Below are 21,583 nucleotides of genomic sequence, written 5' to 3' on the forward strand. Positions count from 1 at the left end.
TATATAAATTATAATTATATTATATAATAACCAAATTATCACATATTTCCATAGATTTCTATAGTATACTTTTAAATATATTTATATTATAACTATATAAAATATAGAGCTATCTACTTTAGGCGTTAAGGGGAAGCCTCTTACAAAGGCTTTAAATTATCTACCTACCTACCTGCCTGCCTGCCTACCTGCTTACCTACCTACCTACCTACCTACCTACCTACCTACCTACCTGCCTACTTACCTACCTACCTACCTACCTACCTGTCTGTCTATACCTACCCGTTTATACCTACCTATCTATGCCTACCTGTCTATGTCACCTTAATTTAATTAATCGATCGAATCGTTTATCGTGTTCGCTAGCTGGTCGTTTAAACGGTTATCGTGTAGCTCTGGCGACGGTCATGTGGCGATAACGATGGTTGTCTGGCTCTAACGGTTGTCTAGCTCTAGCGACGGTCATCTAGCTCCGGCGACGGTCGTCTAGCTCTGGCGACGGTCATCTAGCTCCGGCGACGGTCGTCCAGCTCTGGCGACGGTCATCTGGCTCCGGCGACGGTCGTCTAGCTCTGACGACGGTCGTCTAGCTCTAACGACGGTCGTCTAGCTCTAACGACGGTCGTCTAGCTCTGACGACGGTTGTCTAGCTCTGACGACGGTTGTCTAGCTCTAATAACGGTTGTTTGGCTCTGACGGTCGTCTAGCTTTAGCGACGGTCATCTAGCTCCGGTGACGGTTGTCTAGCTCTGGCGACGGTTATCTAGCTCTGGCGACAGTTGTTTAGCTCTAATAATGGTTGTCTAGCTCTAACGGTTATCTAGCTCTAACGACGGTCGTCTAGCTCCGGTAATAGTTGTCTACTAGCTGTCGTTTTAGTGTCTTCCTAGGTAGGGAGGATATAAGGAAGGGTAAAAAACAAGGTGGCTACCTAGGTATATATAGGGGGTATACTTAGTAGAGGTATGTGTAGAGGCTATTAGGAATATAGCGGGGACCTAATAGTAATGTGTCGCGCGTATATATATAAAGGCTTTATATAGAGCTTCGTATAGAGCCTCCGTATATAGAGCTTTGTATAAAGCTTTATGTAGAGCTTTGTGTAGAGCTTTATATAGAGCTTTATATAGAGCTTTATATAGAGCTTTATATAGAGCTTTGTATAGAGCCTTATACAGAGCCTTTATACCTAGAGCTTTGTATAGAGCCTTATATAGAGCCTTATATAAAGCTTTATATAAAGCTTTATACAGAGCTTTATATAGAGCTTTATATAGAGCCTCTATATATAGAGCTTTATATAAAGCATTGTGTAAAGCTTTATATAGAGCATCGTGCAAAGCTTTATGTAGAGTATTGTGTAAAGCTTTATGTAGAGCTTTGTGTAGAGCTTTATGTAGAGCTTTATATAGAGCTTTATATAGAGCTTTATATAGAGCTTCGTGCACAAATTTGTATAGAACTTTATATAGAGCCTTGTGCAGAGCCTTTATATATAGAGCTTTGTGTAGAGCTTTATATAAAGCCTTATGCAAAGCTTTATATAGAGCTTCGTATAGAGCTTTGTGTAGAGCTTTATATAAAGCTTTATATAGAGCTTTATATAGAGCTTCGTACAGAGCTTTATATAGAGCTTTATATAAAGCCTTATATAGAGCTTTGTATAGAGCCTTATATAGAGCCTCTGTATTAAGAAATTTTTTTTAGGTATATTATTACAAGCGAAAATTAGGGTCTGCAAAACCTGCGTAAGTCGCAATTTTAGTAATTTATAGCGATTTGCAGCAATTTGCTATAAATATATAGATAAGGTAGGCGCGTGTATAGGTAGCCTATATGTTTATAGCAAATTGCTGCAAATCGCCGCAAATTGCCAAATTTGCGACTTACGCAGGTTTTGTAGACCCCGATTTTCGTTTGCAACAACGTGCCTAAAAAAAAATTTCCTAATAGTCTTCCCTTACTAAATCTATATAAGTGCGAATAATACTAATAACCTTTCTATTTCGCTAAGGCGTTCTAAAATCATCTATATACGTAATTAAACCCCCTTTACCTTAGAGATTACGGCCTTATATTTTAGCTTAGCTACAGCCTTATAGGCGGGCTAGTATTTCCACATTATTAGCTTATCTAATATAACTATATTAGCTAGCAAGCTTTTTACCTACGTAGTAAACCTCTAGTATTCTTTACAGCTAAAAAGGGGGTCCTTTTATAAGGGGTAGAGCGGGAACTGCTTACGTAGAATTACTAAGTCCTATAATAGGATTACCTTAAGCGCGTAGAGGAGGCGTAAAAATCCTAAGCCTGTAAGGTTAAGCTATATAACCTTATTATCGGCCCTACCTAAGTAGTAGGCCTTTATACGTTTTAGCCAGACGTTAGTCTTAGGCTATATCTTTAAATAAAGGGCCTCCTCTAGCACCTCCTATGCGCGGGAAAGAAAGTAGCCCTTTCCTTCCTTTAGGAAGCTAGTAATTGACTATATAAACGCATAGAGTAGGTAGCTAAGGTAGGCTCCTATTATTATATCTATATTTTAGCATCTAGCCTATCTAATTTAGGTCTCCTTAACGCCGCTAAGCTTAGTATATTAGACGCTCTACTTATAGGCGCTATAGGTCTTCTCCTTTAAGTAAATTCCTACCCCCTAAAATATCTTTTTATTTTATTTAAACTGCGTATAATAACTTAGCGGCCGTTATAGTACTTTAATACTGCTAGGGAAGATATATAGGTTATAGTAGTTCTCTAGCTACTAAAAGAATAGAAAGCTTTTAGCGCTGTCTTTACCCTAGCGGTTAAAGAAGTAAAAGGCTACTATAGAGAGGGGGTAGAGAATAGGGTTAGCGTTCCGTATATAGTCTATATACTCAACCTTACCGTACTAATTCTGCTTCCCTTATATTATTAATATAATTATACACGGCGCTAACTCGTCCGGTTTAGGCCCTTTATTCTTTAGTTTAATAAGGATAAGGTTAATAAGCTAAATATCTTATCTACTTTTACTAGTAGTAGTAGATTCTTTGATTAATGTCTAATACAGATCCTATCTAGGCCTACGCAGACTACTCCGTATATAAGGGGAAAGTAATATTAACAGGAAAAACCCCTTGCTATTAGGGGGGAGGAAAAACCCTATAAGCTACCTTAGTAGGATGAAAAACCCTAAATTACTATGCCTGCACGAGCAGCGGCCCTACGGGCCTAAAGCTCGTCCTCCTCCTTAGATGTTTTAAACTCCTTAGGAACTACTGCTTCCTTCTCTAGCTTATCTAAAGTTAGGGTTTACTACGTCCTAGCTAGGCCTTGCCGATCGATTGCTATATGCTTATAGTTGTGCTCTATATCTTAACTACCCCTATATACTATCTCTTATTAACTATTACCATATACGCCATGCCTCCCCCCCCCCTAAGGCCTATTAAAGGCGTAAGGGGGATTCATCCGTTCTACTATCTTAAAACTAAAAGATAAAAGCGGGATGTATATATATATATCTGGCTATCTTTTATGCCTAGGCCCTAGTTACTAGGCCCTCTCTAAGGGCACTACTCCGTTAAGAGGAGACAAGGAAAACCGTATGGGGTTATCCAGCTGCTACTTTTAGTAGTATTATAGCAGTACGGCGAGTGACCGCATGCTCCGCGGGCGATCGCCCTAGGGGTTAGAAGGGGCCGTATATTTACTCGTTCGTTCGTTTATTCGCATTTGCTTATTTGTTAATATAAGGTTATTAATACTTTCTACTGGGGGACGGGGGGTGATATTAAATACTGTGCATCCATGTTGGATTGTATAGGTGCCCTAGATAGGAGAATGTAGTAGTTATCGTACTATAGAGAGCCAACAGTAGTGGTTTTTAAGATCTTACCATCTGAAAATTTTTCACTACCGCCCTTAACGCCTATAACCACCACAGGTCCTATCCGCACGCTATACAACGTCTCTGCGTTGGCTCTGAATCTAAACTTCAAAGACTAGGTTCGTAGCCGTCACCACGTACAGGTATAGAGTCCGATTTCGACGGCCTCTACTTTTACTATAGGTAACAGTAGTATAGCTTAAGAAATAGGTTAGAAAACGGCAGCTGTATAGATTAAATAGGGTATATACAAATCTAATAAATGCTTAGCTATAGTTTAAAGGTAAAACTTAACTAAACCTAGCATCTTAGAGCCTATCTCCTAGCACTAAGTAATCGCCTTTTTAAGCCCTTTAATATTATAGCCGCTAGTAATTATAAATAGGCCTTAATTAATAAAGTTAACGCGTTAAATCTAGTTCTTATTATAGTGGACGCTATCTAGTACTACCGAGAGCTTTACCCCCTATAGCGGCTATAAGATCTTACCTTTTAACTACTATGCATAAAGCTTAGTAATAGTAAAGACGTAGCTATTTATAACTGAGTATTAGACTATCTCGTTAAATAGGGCGTTTAAAGCCTTCTCGTCCTATATCTCCCCTTCCTCCTTTATAGCTTCCTCCCCTATACTTACAGCTACCCTTATAGCTGCCCCTACGGCTACCTCCCCCCCTAGCTACCTTACCCGCTTAACTATCTTCTACCTTTTCTTTACCCGCTTACTATCTTTCTATATCTCTTTCTGTTTTAACTTCTATTTTTAATAGCTAGCAGCCTATAATTCTTAGTTAATAACTTACTNCTCTAAAAATAGGTAAAGCTTATCTTCTNTTACCTAGGCGCCGTNTATATTACCTTNTANTCTCGNNNACTAGTCTTCCNACTNTTTNTACTTTAGCTTATACGCCCTTATAGTATTCTTTAAGCGCTAGGCCTTATAAATATTATATAGCCGTACTATCTAGGCCTTAAATTCGCTCTAGAGGCTATAGGGAAGGAAGCTAGGGGGGCTTTCGTTAACTATAAAGTAGACTATAGGGTAAGGAGATTCTTAAAAGACTCTATATTTATAAGAGGTAAGGGGGAGATATATAAGCGCGGCGTAGGTAAATAAAGCTACTAAACGCGTAAATATTAAAGGAAAAGAAGGAGAAGAGGGCTTTATATTATATAATTATAATTATAGTAGGCCTTTCTATATAAAATTAGAAGCCTTACGTAAGCTAGCGCGGGCATAAGAATAGAAGAGGATTAGAAAATAGATTGTTAAGGTAACGGTAAGGTTGAAGGCGCGCTAAGGCCCTCTATACTAACCTAGTACTAACCTAAGCCTTAAAAACGCGTCTAAAAAGTAGGGGCCACTACTAAAGGGGGGGGGTAATATTTGGACAATATATCGCGGACCTTAGAGGGTTATGCGTAACCTAAGGTTATACTAAGCCTAACCCGGACCTCTAATACCTATCATATATTAAGGGGGCTAATTTAGCGCGGTTACGACCTGGGTTAATATAAGGTTAGGGCTACCCCTACTAATAACGCGCCCGAACCCTATATAAGGTCGCGTTGCGACCACCCCCAAGTACTTTCGCACGCGATTTTAGGCGAAAAGGTACATAATTTGTATTAAATTGGTACTTCTAGACGGTCGCGTAATATTACTCTAAATTTATAACACCTAAATAGGCTCTATTCCTATATTAAGGCGTCTTAGTTACTATAGTATAGTCCTATATTAAGGCGTCTTAGTTACTATAGTATAGTCCTATATTAAGACGTCTTAGTTACTATAGTATAGTCCTATATTAAGGCGTCTTAGTTAATACAGTGCAGTCGTATATTAAGGCGTTTTAGTTACTATAGTGCAGTTCTATATTAAGGCGTCTTAGTTACTACAGTACAGTTCTATATTAAGGCGTCTTAGTTACTATAGTATAGTCCTATATTAAGACGTCTCGGTTACTAGTATAGTCCTACATTAAGGCGTCTTGGTTACTATAGTAAAATAGGTATTATTTACTACTTAAGAGGGAGCCTTCTTTACCTTAGATATTCTTATAAAGCTAATCTAAAGAATGCTAGCCTTGTAGCTGTTCTAGCTAGTTAATAGCCTATCTCTTATTTCTTACCATACCGTCTTTTACGCGCTATCTTATATCCTTAATAATCCTATAGCGACGGCTATAGAATATAGCCTTGCCGTTAACCCGCCAGCGTGCCCTCTAGTAGTAATTAAGAGCTTTAATTAATAGCCTACCTGCTAGCCCTAAAGTCTACTTAATCTAGAGCTAAAAGACTAAATTACTACCTTAAAGCATTTTATATTTCCTTAACAGCGCCTATAGGTTAAGAATAAATAGAAGAGATAGTTAAGTATTAGCTTGTACCTATACTAATAGGGGCAATATAAATATAGTAAACGGCTAAGTGGGCGGTGCGGATATTATAGACGGCTAAGCAGATAGTGCGGATATTATAAATAGCTAAGCGGACGGTGCGGATATTATAAACGGCGGCTAAGCGGGCAGTACGGATATTATAGACGGCTAAATAGGCGGCGCGGATATAGTAGATATTATAATAGACGGCGCGGGCTCGCCTAAAGGTGGATATATAGACTCTATAGGCCCTATCTAAATACCTATCTTCCCTTACTAAATCTATATAGGTGCGAATAATACTAATAACCTTTTTATTTCACTAAGGCGTTCTAAAATCGTCTATATGCGTAATTAAACCCCCTTTACCTTAGAGATTACGGCCTTATATTTTAGCTTAGCTACGGCCTTATAGGCGGGCTAGTATTTCCACATTATTAGCTTATCTAGCGTAACTACGTTAGCTAGCGAGCTTTTTACTTATGTAGTAAACCTCTAGTATTCCTTACAGCTAAAAAGAGGGTCCTTTTATAGGGGGTAAAGCGGGAACTGCTTGCGTAAAATTACTAAGTCCTATAATAAGATTACCCTAAGTGTATAGAGGAGGCGTAGAAATCCTAAGCCTATAAGGTTAAGCCGTATAACCTTATTATCGGCCCTACCTAGGTAATAGGCCTTTATATATTTTAGCTAGACGTTAGTCTTAGGCCATATCTTTAAATAAAAGGCCTCCTCCGGCACCTCCCGTGTGTAGGGAAAAAAGTAGCCCTTTTCTTCCTTTAGGAAGCTAGCAATTAACCGTATAAACGTATAGGGTAGGTAGCTAAGGTAGGCTCCTATTATTATATCCATATTTTAGTATCCGGCCTATTTAATTTAGGTCTCCTTAACGCCGCTAAGCTTAGTATATTAGACGCTCTACTTATAAGCGCTATAGGTCTTCTTCTTTAAGTAAATTCCTACCCCCTAGAATATCTTTTTATTTTATTTAAACTGCGTATAATAGCTTAGCGGCCGTTGTAGTACTTTAATACTGCTAGGGAAGACGTATAGGTTATAGTAGTCCTCTAGCTGCTAAAAGAATAGGAAGCTCTTAGCGCCGTCTTTACCCTAGCGGTTAAAGAAGTAGAAGGCTACTATAAAGAGGGGGTAGAGGATAGGGTTAGCGTTCCGTATATAGCCTATATACTTAACCTTGCCGTGCTAATTCTGCTTCCCTTATATTATTAATATAATTATACACGGCGCTAATTTATTTAGTTTAGGCCTTTCGTTCTCTAGTTTAATAAGGATAAAGTTAATAAGCTAAACGTCTCGTTTACTTTTACTATAGGTAATAGTAGTATAGCCTAAGGAATAGGTTAGAAAATGGTAGCTATATAAACTAAATAGGGTATATACAAACCTAATAAATACTTAGCTATAGTTTAAAGGTAAAACTTAACTAAACCTGGTATCTTAGAGCCCATCTCCTAGTACTAAGTAATCGCCTTTTTAAGCCCTTTAATATTATAGCCGCTAGTAATTATAAATAGGCCTTAATTAATAAAGTTAACGCGTTAAATCCAGTTCTTATTATAGCGGACGCTATCTAGTACTACTAAGAGCTTTACCCCCTATAGCGGCTGTAAAATTTTACCTTTTAACTACTATGCGTAAAGCTTAGTAATAGCGGAGACGTAGCTATTTATAACTAAGTATTGGACTATCTCGTTAAATAGGGCGTTTAGGGCCTCCTTATCCTATATCTCCCCTTCCTCCTTTATAGCTTCCTCCCCTATACTTACAGCTACCCCTATAGCTGCCCCTACGGCTGCCTTCCCCCCTAGCTACCTTACCCGCTTAATTATCTTCTATCTCTTCTTTACCCGCTTACTATCTTTTTATATCTCTTTCTATTTTAACTTCTATTTTTAATAACTAGCAGCTTATAATTCTTGGTTAATAACTAGCAGCCTATAATTCTTAGTTAATAACTTACTACTCTAAAAATAGGTAAAGCTTATCTTCTATTACCTAGGCGCCGTTTATATTACCTTTTAGTCTTATATACTAGTCTTCCCACTTTTTCTACTTTAGCTTATATGCCCTTATAGTATTCTTTAAGCGCTAGGCCTTATAAATATCGTGTAGCCGTACTATCTGGGCCTTAAATTCGCTCTAGAGGCTATAGGGGGAGGAGGCTAAAGGGGCTTTTGTTAACTATAAAGTGGACTATAGGGTAAGGAGATTCTTAAAAGACTCCATATCTATAAGAGGTAAGGGGGAGACGCGTAAGCGCGGCGTGGGTAAATAAAGCTACCGAACGCGTAAATATTAAAGGAGAAGAAGGAGAAGAGGGCTTTATATTATACAATTATAATTACGGTAGGCCTTTCTATATAAAATCAGAAGCCCTACGCGAGCTAGCGCGGGCATAAGGATAGGAGAGGGTTGGAAAATAGATCGTCGAGGCGACGGTAAGGTCGAAGGCGCGCTAAGGCCCTCTATACTAACCTAGTACTAACCTAGGCCTTAAAAACGCGTCTAAAAAGTAGGGGCCACCACCAAAGGGGGGGGTAATATTTGGACGATATGTCGCGGACCTTGGGGGGTCGTGCGTAACCCGAGGTTATACTAAGCCTAACCCGGACCTCTAATACCTAGATAGGTATATAGTCTAAAATAAGCACCTACTCCTCTTTAGGGGTATATCCCTTAAGCCTTTAGCATAGGCCTTTATCTATAAATATAAGGTCGATTATACTCTTGGCTATACCTCTTTATTAGGTAGTTGCCCTTAGGGAGGTAGCTAGCTTAAGGCCTTAACTATCTATAGCTTCTAGTAGGCTCTCTACCTATAGTTTAGCGGCGATATAGATACCTCCCTACTGCGGGTAGTAAAGGTTTATATCTCCTAGTAAAATAGACTTATTACTATCGCAATATTTTTTGTCTATAGTACTCCTACAGTCCTGTAAAGCTACGGCTCTAACCGCTCTGCTCTTGGTCGGTGCGGCGAGTAGACCATAGAATCAACTTTTTGACAAAAAGGTTAGCAATATCCGCTAATTGAATTCTATGGTCTGAGCCTGCTGAGGTAACATTAAATGAGCCACCGTGGAGTCATTGATACATGTAGCTAGAGCGAACCATCTCAAAATATAATTTAGGCATGTAGAGTCACTTTTAATTACAGTTACATTGCAATTCGTTTCACCAAATGCTCGGCCACATCTCTAAACGCGTTTCTGATCTAGATGCATCTGCCTAACCCCACCTCGCCGCCCTGCTCCATTGTTCTACGAAGTGATGAGGATTGTATATAGAGGTCATAGCTTGTCCGAATACCACTAAAAAAACACCCAAAAGTATCAACGCCTTCTGATACGGCCCAATGCTCTATGCAGCATCCCAGAAGTATCAAGATAGCCGCGCTTCATAACGCCTTTCAAAATTAACATCAGACAAAATTCCCAGATACCCTCCATGCTAAATCTCATTCTGCAACACTACTCAGCGTCATTCTCACACAAGGCCCTTCTCACAGTCCGTCCTCCAACTCTCCACCCCTCCCGCCGACTCTACCCTCGACACCTCTTCCGAAACATGCAGCTCCGTCGTTTTCAAGATCCGCCCGGTCGCAGACTGCCTATTCACTCTGTCATTCTCAAAAGGCAGAACCGGCTCTTCACTCAGCGCATCCGCATCCGCAACCCCACTCGTGTTCTTCGAGAGCCTTTTTGGACTAGAGATCTGGTACGACCTCCTATCGCCAATGTAAGTGACGCTGCTAGCGTCCTGGCCCCGCTCTCCGCCAGGCACGAAGCGGATGCGGTCGAGGATCCGCTCAAAGGGCGACCTTAGGCAAGGGATGCAGGCGGCGATGATGCCCGCCTGCTCTTCGAGGATACTCCACAGGGAGAGATCGATGCTGTCCCAGAGAATATCCCCCGTCGCGCCGTAGTGTTTCACGACGGTGGTTTTGACAATGGACATGATGGTTGCGAAGATGCCGAGGCCCATGAGTGCTGAGAGGACGATCTTGTCGCGTAGAGGTCGCTGCATTTTCCGGATGAAGGCTAATGGTAGGAAGGCCAATGTCAGGTCGGTTACGATGGAAACTACCGCGGTGATGTAGATGCTATAATATATTGACTTAATACTCACACATCGAGCATTGGTTACGCTGGGATCCCAATGTGCGCGCAGAGGAATGCATCGGAAGAGTATGAATGCGACGGAGCCGATGCAAGTCGCTACCTGAATAGCGATCATGATATATAGGAAGGCTAGCCATGGCTTACTTCGCTTGATACGAAGGAGCATGCAAGCAATGCTGATCTTGACAAACATCACCGCGATTGGCCAAGGCGCTTCGCTGGCAAAGAGCCAGCGTTGCGCCATGATTTGGTCAGATGGACTGACGTAGTAGTTGTGGCGGCCGACGCCATGCACGGTGGAGACTACGAAGAAGCCCCATCCTATTATTCCTATGACCTCTCGGGATTCGTTAGCGTTTTGAAGACGGCGCAGAAGTAGGCAGTGGTCTACTCACAATGCCTAACGTGATTGTGTAGTCATCCCATCCTAGCATTGGTGTGGGTCGGAGTCGAGAATACATCCTTGTTCCCCATAGCAGAAGTGCGACGATATACAGCGCTCCAGTGATACCTAGTAATTCTGGAGCGTGGTTGACGTTCGGGCCAGGTGCAGCTGTTTGGGTGGCCATGGTACTCAAGATGTGCTCCACCTGCCTCTGGAAAGCTCAGACAGGAAGCGGGACTAAGTACGTTGCTGCTTAGAGAAGCGGAGAGTTGTGCGGTCCAGCAAGCCATGCAGTGAGGACATACTATATAGATATATTCCCAAGATCACATCAGCCATCCCTAGCCGGCTTCGCTTTGTGTTGACCTTTGCCGTTGGCCTGGCGTCGCAGACAAGGTTTTAGCTGCATAGTGGCTTGCCCAGTCGACATCTCGCATCTCACCCTTTCGATTCGCCGTATTGGCACGCTTATTACGGCCGGAGGGCATGTCTCGGGGGCAGTTTATTAGCTATTCCGTTTTATCGGTCTTCATGCTACGGGAATACAAGAGCGGCTGCATAGCTCTGTATTACACGCGAAATGATTTCGCAGCACCGAAAGCAATTCAAAGCAAAGCCTTCAGGGTCCAGATTTTTCGCGGGCAGCCGTAAGCCTGCAGTAGGTGTATCTCAAAACAGACAAAAGTCAGGTCCATGCTTGATACGAGTAATTCTCAAAGCCGTCTTTACATAATTGGCTGGGCCTAAAGAGGATTTTCGAAGCCAGCCTATGACTAGCTGCCCAGAAAGCGAATCGTGGAGAAGTCAAGGTTTTCAGGAGGCGGCCCGTCAGTCGTGTTTCACCCTGTTCACGTAAAATAAAGTTCGCAGATGAATTGTACCTGAGTCAGTCACTCGCATGAGCCGGAATCCATACCCTAGGGCAGGTTTTTTTAGTTTCTCAATATCTGGTCTCCTGAAAGGAAAGTTTCTGAGAAGTTCATTTTGTGAAAACTCCTTTTCGGGCGACGCAGCATAAGCAGAGGCATTTAAAAGCTCCGAGAAGCCAGTATCATTTCCGAGCGATGAACGGAAGCGACGATCTAAGCCGAATCTAGCTCCCCTAGCTCGCAACAAACTCCCCGCCTTCGACGATCCTTTTAGTGCGAATGTTGTTCGTGGATGGAGTGGCCCATGCAGGTCTGGAGAGGTCTGTCCGCCCTGCCAAGGAAGAAAACGCGGGACAGCAGGGGAACTGCCAGTAGGGGAACTGCCGAGCAGTGGCGCTGTAACGACGCATCTCTGCCATATCCAGTATCAAGATGCAGGGGCATCGGTGATTGAACTTTCCTCCTCAAAGTATGCTAAAAGGTGCTCGGCGCCTCAAGGTTTTAGGTCTGGGATAATTGGCTTGAGCGTGTGTGTGGGGCAGCCACCGCAATATGCTCCAGAAGATGTGGATATGGGGTCTCAGATTTAACTTTGCGGACAATTCTTCTCGAGCTGAATTACTAAATCCCGGCCTATTCATGACGCAATGTTTCGGGGGCTTTCAGCTTTGAGGGTGGTATGATCGGAAGGCAATACTTCAGTGGAGGCGTCGCAGGTATCAAATCAAATGATGGGCAAGTCGTACTGTATAGTGCAGGAAGATGCGGCACCATGAAAATGTTCGAGTCAAAGCTACATTTCACCAAATAAAGCCTGCACGTTTACAGACGTAAACATAGTTATTCTTGACGGAAAACGGAAGATAATCCGATGAAAACGGCCCTGCTGTCCCAAACTGCCCGCCATCGGCAAGCGTAATCCGGTAGCCCCAAAAACGACCAAAAATTGGAAAAACTGCACCTTAATATCTTAACAACGGCTTAACAATAAAAACCAAAATTTTATAATTAGCCTTTTATACCTATTTTAAACCTCTTATTAGATTTAAAAAATAATCTATTAAGTAGCTCTAAAAATATCGTAATTTAACTTAAAATTAGGGGCCAAAACCCGATATTTTAATAATGGCCAGGCTTATTATACTAGAACTTTATTAAAAGCCTTAATGTAGGCACGAAAGGCTAATTATAAAATTTTGGAATTTATTATTAAGCCGTTGTTAAGATATTAAGGTGCAGTTTTTCCAATTTTTGGGGCTACCGGATGACTGATATTACTAGATGATAAAACACGTTACTAGACGAATCCATGTACAGTATTTACTTTCTTGGCTCTACTTCTCCTCTCCATGCTGTCCTTCACTCGCGATTTTCCATCCGCATTAGAATAACCTTCACCAACGGATGCGCGAAATTTTTGTTCTACGTGTCGGCGGTTAAAAACCAAGGCGGACCTCATTTTTGATCTCGCCCTCTGCGTAGAACCATTTAGCAAATCAAGTCAGAGTCGGCTTCAGCAAAGGTGATTTCAATGCTAGGCCGAACATCACCACTGCTGGTGGCAGGGAGTTGGTATTATATTTCCCCCGCGACGAAGGGCCACCACATCAAAGCTGGATACCACGATGCCTTTAATAATTTCGGATTTCTTGGTTTATCCTTGGCATTTTGGCCCACACCTGCGGCCCCTCAGCTGTTTATTCCGTAGTCTACCCAATAACCCATCATCAAGGGTAATCGCAGTTTCATTCGCAACACTTAGAGACGCTATAAACTTATCTATTTCCATTATTTAGCGCGCTAAATATGCTCGAGCCTTGCTCTAAAGCAGCAGGAAATCCAAGTCCTTCGCTTCTAACTTTCCAGTTCATTGCTCGAATGTTCATCTTGGCTTGATTCAAATTTCGTACCCACCACCTATTCGGCGCGAAGTTGTCAACGGGGCAGAAAGAAAACTCCAAAAGGTAATTCTCTCATATGGTTTACTGACAAGCAACCTATAACCCCCACCTACCCATAATTCATCACCAACTCACCCCCAACACATCCTCTCAACCGCTCCGTCCCTCCCTTCAATTCTTCCCCCTCCCCCTCCACCTCCTCACCCCTCTAACCTCCCTCTGGCCTTCCGCACCTAACCCCGCAACAAGGCTATCCCCAAGCTCCTGAATACTGCTCTCGAAATCCTCCTTCGTCGCCGCCGTCCAGTCCGCCCCGCTGCCTGGTACAGCGTCATCGCCCGGAAACGCAATATACAGGATATCATGCTCAGTATGCCCATTATCCCCACTGACCGCATCGTCACCGAAACACAGCTGCCCAAGTGCCAGCGACGCTTCGCCGGTCGAAGTGCCGCCGTTGGTATCGCCCCAGACGCCGTAGATCTAGCGGGATGTCAGCCCAGCCCGTCATCGCTCCGCTCGCTCCGCTCTCTCCAGCCTCCCACCTCCCGCCTCAGCCCGAACCAGCCTAGGGAACCAATGACCAATTTCGCTCTTGCTCCCGGGAAAAGGGGGAAAAGGTGGGACGGGGCCGCAGACTCACCAACTGCCCATTACACACCACCGCCACCACGCTCAACGGCTGTATCCCCGCGCTCTGCGGATCAAAACTCGGATCCTCGCCCTCGTTCCCCAGCACAACGTACGGATGCACGTGCGCGTCCAGATCCGCGATCCCGAACTCCTGCACCTCGCTCTGGAACGCGGTCTGCGACTGGCCCGAGGGGTCGTTGTTGCACAGCCCCTCCGACGCATTCAGACCGTCGCAGTCGATGTCCATGTCGTCGTAGGTGCCGTCGGGGCCTTTGAGGTACACGGCGCCGGTGGAGGCGTCGCTGCAGTAGACGATGTTGGCGGTGGAGGTTTGGCCGTCGGTGAAGGCGTCGGAGAGGGGGTTGGCGCAGTCGCCGCCCTAGCGGGGGATGTTAGTGGAGGGTTTTTGGAGGTGTGGGGAATAAATATAAGTGTATTGTGGATTGGAGAGGGTTTGTATATATATACAGAGAGGGAGAGGTGGGGTAGGGAATTGGGAGAGGGAGAGACGCACGATGTTCGCATCGTAGAAGTCCTGGACGTTTTCTGGGATGTCGCGGGCGAGAGCGCGCAGGACGGCTGTTGCGAGGACGAGGAGAGGTAGGCGTGACATATTTTTTTTTGGCTGGAGCCCGAAATGCCCGAAAGTTGTGAAATCTTGAAGCCGAGGAATCTAGAAGTCGTAAAATAAATAGTACAGCCTAAGAAATTCTCGCAATTGCGTCCTAGCTGCGGGATGAGCACTCTCCTCAACGCGCGCTCTTCTCCTCTTTATACGCTCCAGCTGATTTACAGCACGGCGACGGGCTGATGACAGGAAAGATCCGAGCGTGTGTCACAAGAATTGATGTGGTCATCGTATTGGATGACTAAGACTAGTACAAAATTAGTCCAGCTGGCAAAGCGGGTGGGCAACTACTGTGGTATCAAGGGTAAGTTTATGCCAAGACTCTAATAATTTGTAAGGGACTTGGCACAAAACTTACCCTTGACACCACAGGACGGTAGCTGCCGCATGCAGACGTTTCCGGGGATGAAGGACCCCCGCCAAGCGTGGTTGTGCGGGCGCAACGTTTGGGTGTTCCAGAAGGGCGGAAGCGAGTAGCCAGGGCTTTATTTTACGACTGCAGGCCGGACTATTGGCGAGGAATGAAATTGGAGAGGGGTTTAAACCTCAGCTGCACAACCTGGATAGTAAGCGTGCTTGGGCCCAGGTCTCAGTTATTATGGTAAGCTGACCAGCTGCGAGGCTCCAAAACCCCCTTCATGTAATCTGCACCAGCGTGGACGAAAGAAGGCACATTTAATTCAGCTACCCATACACGCCTACGAGATCGCTAGGCAGGCTGTGGACAGACCTCGATACCAAAGATATCGTAAAATCCTAGAAATATAGCAAATGCCAAAATATAGCATAGGCCAAACTATCCCTTCCCACGTTGCGTCCACAGCTTGGCGCTAAGCCTAGGAACACCGTGCCGGTCCTTACCACAGAGGGCTGATTGAGAGCCTCTTATTGGCCAGATTCTTATCGATAGCTGTGTACACAAAACAACGTGGGAAGGGATAGCAGATCGCAATACAGCATAACGAAAACGAACGAACCAATGAAAATCAACGACTGAATAACCCAAACTTCTTCTCGCTCCCCCCCTGCGGACTGCTCACGCTGCTCACGCTGCTGCTACTGCTCTCCTCCACCTGCGAGGCCTGCGAGAGCGACTGCTCCCTCCTGCCGAAGAACCGGCCACGACTCTGAGCTCGCGGACACCCAGCGCCTCTGTCACTGCCACTGCCACCGCCACCGCCGCCCCGTAGTTCAACGCGGGGAGTCCTGTTGCACCTACATTAGCACTTCTCCCTTACGCAAAAAGCAGTCGTGAGAAACATGAGGACCGCAAGAAAAAGCGAAGCGAAGGGTAAATAGAGCACAAGGGACGAGCAAACCCACTCACTCAACCAGCGTCTGCACCTGCTGCGTCTGTTGCGCCTGTGGTAGCGACCCCCTAAACTCCTGCCTCATGACCTCGCCTTTCACCATCCACCCCTCCTCAACGGGCATCAGCACGCACAGCATCCGCACCCACTCCGTCCGGCTGCGATTCCGCCACGCGTGCATCGTCCCGCGCTGAACGACCGTGTCGCCGCGCCTCAGCACCCGCGCCTCGCCGCCGTCCAGCACCAGCTCCACCTCGCCGTCCAGCACGACCGCGTAGTCCAGCGTCAGCGTGCGGTGCATCGGCGTCGCGCCGCCCGGCGGCATCTCGGTGTGGCGCAGGACGGTGCCGTTGGGGGTTGTGTGGGCGGGCGGCAGGGGCGGGTGGGATGCGAGGTGCGCGTTGTAGGCGCTGATGTCCGCGTCGGCGGTGTAGGTTACCGGAGTGCTGGAGGTGGTGTAGTCGAGTTGAAAGGCGGAGCCGTTAGGGAGAGTCGTTTTCGGGACGGTGGCGGCGTGGAAAGGGGAGAAGATTGAGAGGCCGGTGTGTGGGTCGTGGGTTGTGATATAGCGGGAGATTTCGGGGAGGTTGGTTTGGGATGCCATTTTGGGGTTGAGATTGAGTTGGTCTGGGTGGGTTTGGGTTGGATAGGAGGAATGGTTTCTTTGGAGGCTGGAGTGTTTAGTTGTTTAGTGAAGCTGGAGATGATTGCGGTTGTGATGATTGTAATTGGAGAGCATCTGGAGGTTCTTTTATATATCTTAGATCGCTCTCCATGTTTCGTTCGGGAGCATGAGTTGCGCAGAGTCGGTCCATGTTTTGATGCGATGGTATACTGCAAATGGCGGCGTGTAGCGATCACGATGGAGGGGTTGAAGGTGGGATCGGAGCCAAGTCAAGATCCGAGCAGGGGACAATGGCTGAAGCTCGCTAGCAGGGATGGCGACAGCTGAGGCAACCCCTCGAACCAAAGTTCCCCGGCGTTCTCTTCCCACCGATGCCCCGAATCCCCCGGCACGCCTCGAAATTTAGCCATCAACAGCCTCATCTTCCCTAACCACGTCGTTTAAGTCTGGCTGAGCTCGGAATGCTGTTACTTTGCACGAAATATTCTTGTCCTTGCCCTTGCTCTCGGGTAAAGAAGCACTCGGAGGCACGAGCATCGCCGACGCTCCAGCCATAACCTACTCCAGGAATTGGTGGGCTATTCTTAGCGACACTATCTTAAACGTTGCAGGCAGTAGTGCGGTAACCATCTTGACTACGAGAATGCTTGTACAAGGGTGTGGGGTCGGCCGTCCTCTCTGGTTATGGTGGCGACATCCGCCACAATAATTTGATTACCGTTAGATATCATTATCAGCATGCTTACGCAGATCGACTTGCACTTATCGCTCCAAACACAAGAACAACAGCTTTTTTGGGGTCTTGAGTCCTGCCGCGTCACGTTCCTTTACTATATATATGAATAGGTTTGCTAGCTCCACGGCTTTGACGAGAGTCTAAGTCTGCCAAACTACACCGCGGATAAAGCTGCTTCATGCTTCTGGTTCAATGATTCTGTTATCAGAGGTCGCGCTCGGTAAGATAGGACCAGCTCTGCCTTCATTCGATAGTCCTCTTCTAACGCTCAAAAAACCCACGGCAATTTACCTCATATCGACGGTCCCATTGCTTATCTCTAGTCAGTCGCCCCCGTCCCGCATGACCGCACTTGAATTTGTTGCTGCGTTCACGACACCAAAGCATTCGATTGGGTAAAGTACTTTTGTGCCGGAAGACTCTAAATGCGGACGATGTTTTAGGTCTCAACACCGTCGAATCAGCCTGCTATACAGCTGAGCACTGATACCCATTTGGGCAACTATCTGTTTTTGGTTGGTCAGTCCACTTTTGTCCTTGTTGTCCGGTGTACAAGCGCATTGACCAACTGCACTGGTGGCTGCAGCTTAACGGGCAGCGACTCGATTAATCCGTTACCTTTTGGCATTTGTGGCTGCATCTGCCTCGTCGCTTGATTGCTCAGGTCACTTTTGTTGCGTGCGATATTTTGCCCGCACAGCCTTAGAAGTGAATTGCAGAACTGACTGCCAGCAATATGTATTTAAGATCCAAGCTCCCTTCTGTGACAACCGTCACGCCGCTCCACATAATGTTCGCTTAATCATGGACCGACACACCTTTGAACGCCTTCAAGAAGAGCTTAGCGGCAAGCCTTATGCAGCTAAGTGGGAGATTCTAAGGCATGTCATTGAGCATCTTTTCATCGAGAAACGGGAGACGATCCCGCAGATTGCGAAGACCCTGAGGGAGCAAGTTAGATTTTATGCGACGTACGAGGATTCCTTTTTTTATTTGTGGAACGTTTAAAGTACTGATGTGTTTAATCTTTCAAGAGATGCTCAATACAAATACCACATCAACAAGAAATGGGCCCTTAAGAAACGCCTAACGGTTCGACAGAAGGAAGAAATGATAGCGTCCATCCAAAAGACGTTGCAGGGGAAGCCGAGCGCACCCATAACCTACGATGGAATCACGGCGAGGAAACTGATCCGTCATCTTAAACTAAGAACTCGTGCTCCGCGTCTGGCTATCGCACCTTCCCAAACAGTGGATATGCAATCTCACACGTCAGGAAATGGAGTACCTTTTGTTCGATTGTAAGTGCTATTTTAAAATCTCAGCAGATGCTGACCACTTATATAAGATTTATGTCATGGTGCACTCCATGGGGTCCCCTCAGTTGGACACAAAGATCGGATCAAAGCCCGATCTTTGCTCCACAGAAAGACGGATGGATAACCACACCATCTCCCAATGGAACTCCGCCACCAGAAACGCCTACGTCTCCGCAACAGCTGCCACTTTCTCTCATGTCTGCGGTCCAACGGAAAATTGCCACAGATCGGGGTCGTCTTTTCGTGGCTGGGGATTATAACAGTCTCCTCCAGTCCATGAATAGAGTGGAAAGACAGTACGCTGACCCAAGAGTTTAAGTGTTAATGTCGCTAATGCATTCCAGAACCATGAGCTCTTGGGTGCATCAATTTTGGCTCCACGCATATAAAACTGCCAAATACTGGGGTCGTGGACCAAAAGAATGGACGCAAGATTTAATTGGGCATACTGACATCCCACCTGCACATTCCAAAAGTTCACCTTCCACTCTTGGAGATGATCCCATGGACTTGGACCCCTTGCAGGATGATGCTAGAAACGATGAAGACTGTCGTCCGGACACAGATCCTGATAAGGTCATCCTTGGGTTGAATGCGAACTCAAGATTGAAGCCGTCTAGGATATGCTTCTGGTCTATTCATGAATGGGATAAATTCTTGAAAGTCTATACGGAGGAACATGCGTGGACAGCCGAGGAGTCAGCTGCAGTTGGCCCATTTCCCGAGAAACTCATCCGAAATCTCCAATCCAATTCATTTAGCAATCTAATGCAAACGTCGCTACCTATTTCCATCGCTTATGTCGCCAAAGAAGGTCGGGGAGTTCCAGAGCAATTCCTTATCGAATCCGTTCGGATTGCAATCATGAGCGGCAATAGACCACTGCTATGTAATCTCTTCGAAGAAGCTGAAGAGTCCAAAGTCTGCATTGATGAAATATTCCCGTTGCACTTAGCTGCAACATATTTAGATGGAGCCGTGGGATGCTGCTTGGTTTTCGACTGCTTGGTGAACGAAATAGACCACATCTTGGGAGACTGTTACGTCAACGACCTGGGACACGGTTTTGGATGCGCTCATGATGACTATCCTTCGATCTCACTCTGCTTGCGACCCCGGAATAGTTGATCCAGCGCTTAAGGGCCAAATCCGCTTTCCTGGAGAGGACATCGATATATGTGGCCGGTGGGCTGCCGATTCTGAATGCATTCGGGCTTTATACGCCACTGGGAAACAAACCATCCCGTTTGAATGGAAGCACAAGTTTTGCCACACATCGGCATTAGCAATATGCCACTCTATCAGTTTTTCTTGCTTCTTTAGTGTCCCCCCGCGAGATTACCCCAGCGGGCTATTTCGGAGAATTTGTGGCCACTGCGGAAGGCGACTTGACCTCCTTCCATTGCATACGCTCATGTTAGTTGCGCTGCAGCTCTCTCTTTACGGTAAAGATGATGAAGATTTATTTGGAATTCTTGCCTGTCTTCTGTGCCTCCTGGTAAATCATGTTGACCCTTCCAAGACTGCAGAGATATCTGACGCGCTATTGAACGACATATACAACGACGACCAATGCTCACATAAGCCGTTAACACCATCCAGGCTTACGGAAAGGATACTTGCTCAATTTTCCACTAGTTGGTCGCCAAAGCTTGTAACTGGGTGGCGCATATGCTACTGGGTCTTGGCACACGCTGAATTAGAATGGATACTCGGGTGCGACCGGACACAAGACGGGACCATTAACTCCATAATGCAAGATATATGCTTACAGGAAGCCTTGGAAACTCCTTCGGAAACATCAACCTTTGCTTCGAGCCCTTAGAATCTTCATCTCCCCTGCTCAGTGCTACACTCCGAGGAAGAAATTGGTATGGAAGAGAACTTTAAATGGGGCCAGGAGAAGAGTGTATTCGGCATGAATCGTGACCTTGCAAAGCTGTGGGCCGCTGTCCAAACGGAAATGTTGACATATCGTCGCCAAGATAAATGTGACTCATGGGTTTCGGAAATTTTCGACATGGAAGACTTGCTGCAGAGCCTCGAGTCTGGGGAAGGAGCCTGTGTTAGGCTTATTACAGAAGACATGATGGAAGAATACTGCGAGTGTGGGAGATTTCTCTGCAACTCTCCTATGTGTCCGACAAGTTTTGATGTACAGGCCGGGTGGTTTTCAAATATGAATACTCCGCGGGCGACTTACATCAGAGTATCCAGTTGGCAAGGGGGGTAGTGATGTCTCTAGGATTGTGCGTCGACAAGGTTCTAATCTTGTCAGGGACGGCTCCTCCATGGACTAGAGCGTCTCTTGGATGGCATGGTGTCGATGCAGTCATGGTGTCCCTTAAGCAAGTCTCATGATCGTATGCTCACGGTAGAGACTGGCTTATGAACTTCTGCAGAGCCAGCATACTGCAGCCTCATCGGTAGACCAAAAAATAATAATCTAAAGCTAGTGCATGATGAACTGGATCTGAGGATAAAAGAATGAATGAATCTATCGAATCTATCTACGACGAATATAGGCCTTTATATAGGCCTATACCTACGGAGTCATAAGTGGTTGCTTACGGACGTCGTCCAAAAAGGAACCAAAGGGAATCTGCTTATATAAGCAGGCAACGAACGTGGAGGACTCTTCCAGCACCATCGTTACACCCCCTAGTACTCCACCAAAACAGAAGCAGATCCTTCCTAAATTAGTGTTGAACTTAATAATATATAAAAGAAACACCTCGTAATCCTCTGAGTGTATTATAGGTCCTATTTAACCTCTCCCTAAG

At 45.3% G+C, this 21,583-nt stretch overlaps 4 protein-coding genes across 4 annotated transcripts; 1 reads left to right on the forward strand and 3 right to left on the reverse strand.

Moving 5' to 3' along the window:
* Nucleotides 1-9,476: 9,476 nt before the first annotated feature.
* Nucleotides 9,477-10,963, reverse strand: K441DRAFT_699003 (uncharacterized protein; the record flags this gene model as incomplete). Its single annotated transcript, XM_067653114.1, has 2 exons — nt 9,477-10,731; nt 10,790-10,963. The coding sequence occupies 2 exons, from the start codon at nt 10,961-10,963 to the stop codon at nt 9,760-9,762; spliced, it is 1,146 nt and encodes a 381-aa protein (XP_067500113.1). The 3' UTR covers nt 9,477-9,759.
* A 2,417-nt stretch (nt 10,964-13,380) lies between these two features.
* Nucleotides 13,381-14,987, reverse strand: K441DRAFT_665911 (glycoside hydrolase family 75 protein). Its single transcript, XM_067649570.1, has 3 exons — nt 14,697-14,987; nt 14,193-14,561; nt 13,381-14,032 (listed from the first exon to the last, which is right to left on the reverse strand). The coding sequence occupies exons 1-3, from the start codon at nt 14,793-14,795 to the stop codon at nt 13,721-13,723; spliced, it is 780 nt and encodes a 259-aa protein (XP_067500114.1). The 5' UTR covers nt 14,796-14,987; the 3' UTR covers nt 13,381-13,720.
* An 809-nt stretch (nt 14,988-15,796) lies between these two features.
* On the reverse strand, nt 15,797-16,724 carry K441DRAFT_680223 (uncharacterized protein; the record flags this gene model as incomplete). The annotated part of the gene is made up of 2 exons (XM_067651352.1): nt 15,797-16,016; nt 16,138-16,724. 2 exons carry the CDS (start codon nt 16,722-16,724, stop codon nt 15,797-15,799), a joined length of 807 nt encoding a protein of 268 aa, XP_067500115.1.
* A 1,561-nt stretch (nt 16,725-18,285) lies between these two features.
* Nucleotides 18,286-19,928, forward strand: K441DRAFT_680224 (uncharacterized protein; the record flags this gene model as incomplete). Its single annotated transcript, XM_067651353.1, has 4 exons — nt 18,286-18,452; nt 18,516-18,782; nt 18,830-19,096; nt 19,145-19,928. The coding sequence occupies 4 exons, from the start codon at nt 18,286-18,288 to the stop codon at nt 19,926-19,928; spliced, it is 1,485 nt and encodes a 494-aa protein (XP_067500116.1).
* Nucleotides 19,929-21,583: the final 1,655 nt, after the last annotated feature.

Source organism: Cenococcum geophilum (genome assembly GCF_001692895.1).
Source record: "Cenococcum geophilum 1.58 unplaced genomic scaffold K441scaffold_46, whole genome shotgun sequence".
NCBI classification, from domain to species: domain Eukaryota; kingdom Fungi; phylum Ascomycota; class Dothideomycetes; order Gloniales; family Gloniaceae; genus Cenococcum; species Cenococcum geophilum.

Bases quoted from the DNA above. Each gene is read 5' to 3' on its own strand.
- K441DRAFT_665911 (XM_067649570.1), bottom strand. From the start codon at position 14,795: ATGTCACGCCTACCTCTCCTCGTCCTCGCAACAGCCGTCCTGCGCGCT. The intron at 14,562-14,696 runs GTGCGTCTCTCC...ATCCCCCGCTAG, and splicing joins ACTTCTACGATGCGAACATC to GGCGGCGACTGCGCCAACCC. The intron at 14,033-14,192 runs GTGAGTCTGCGG...ACATCCCGCTAG, and splicing joins TGGTGTGTAATGGGCAGTTG to ATCTACGGCGTCTGGGGCGA.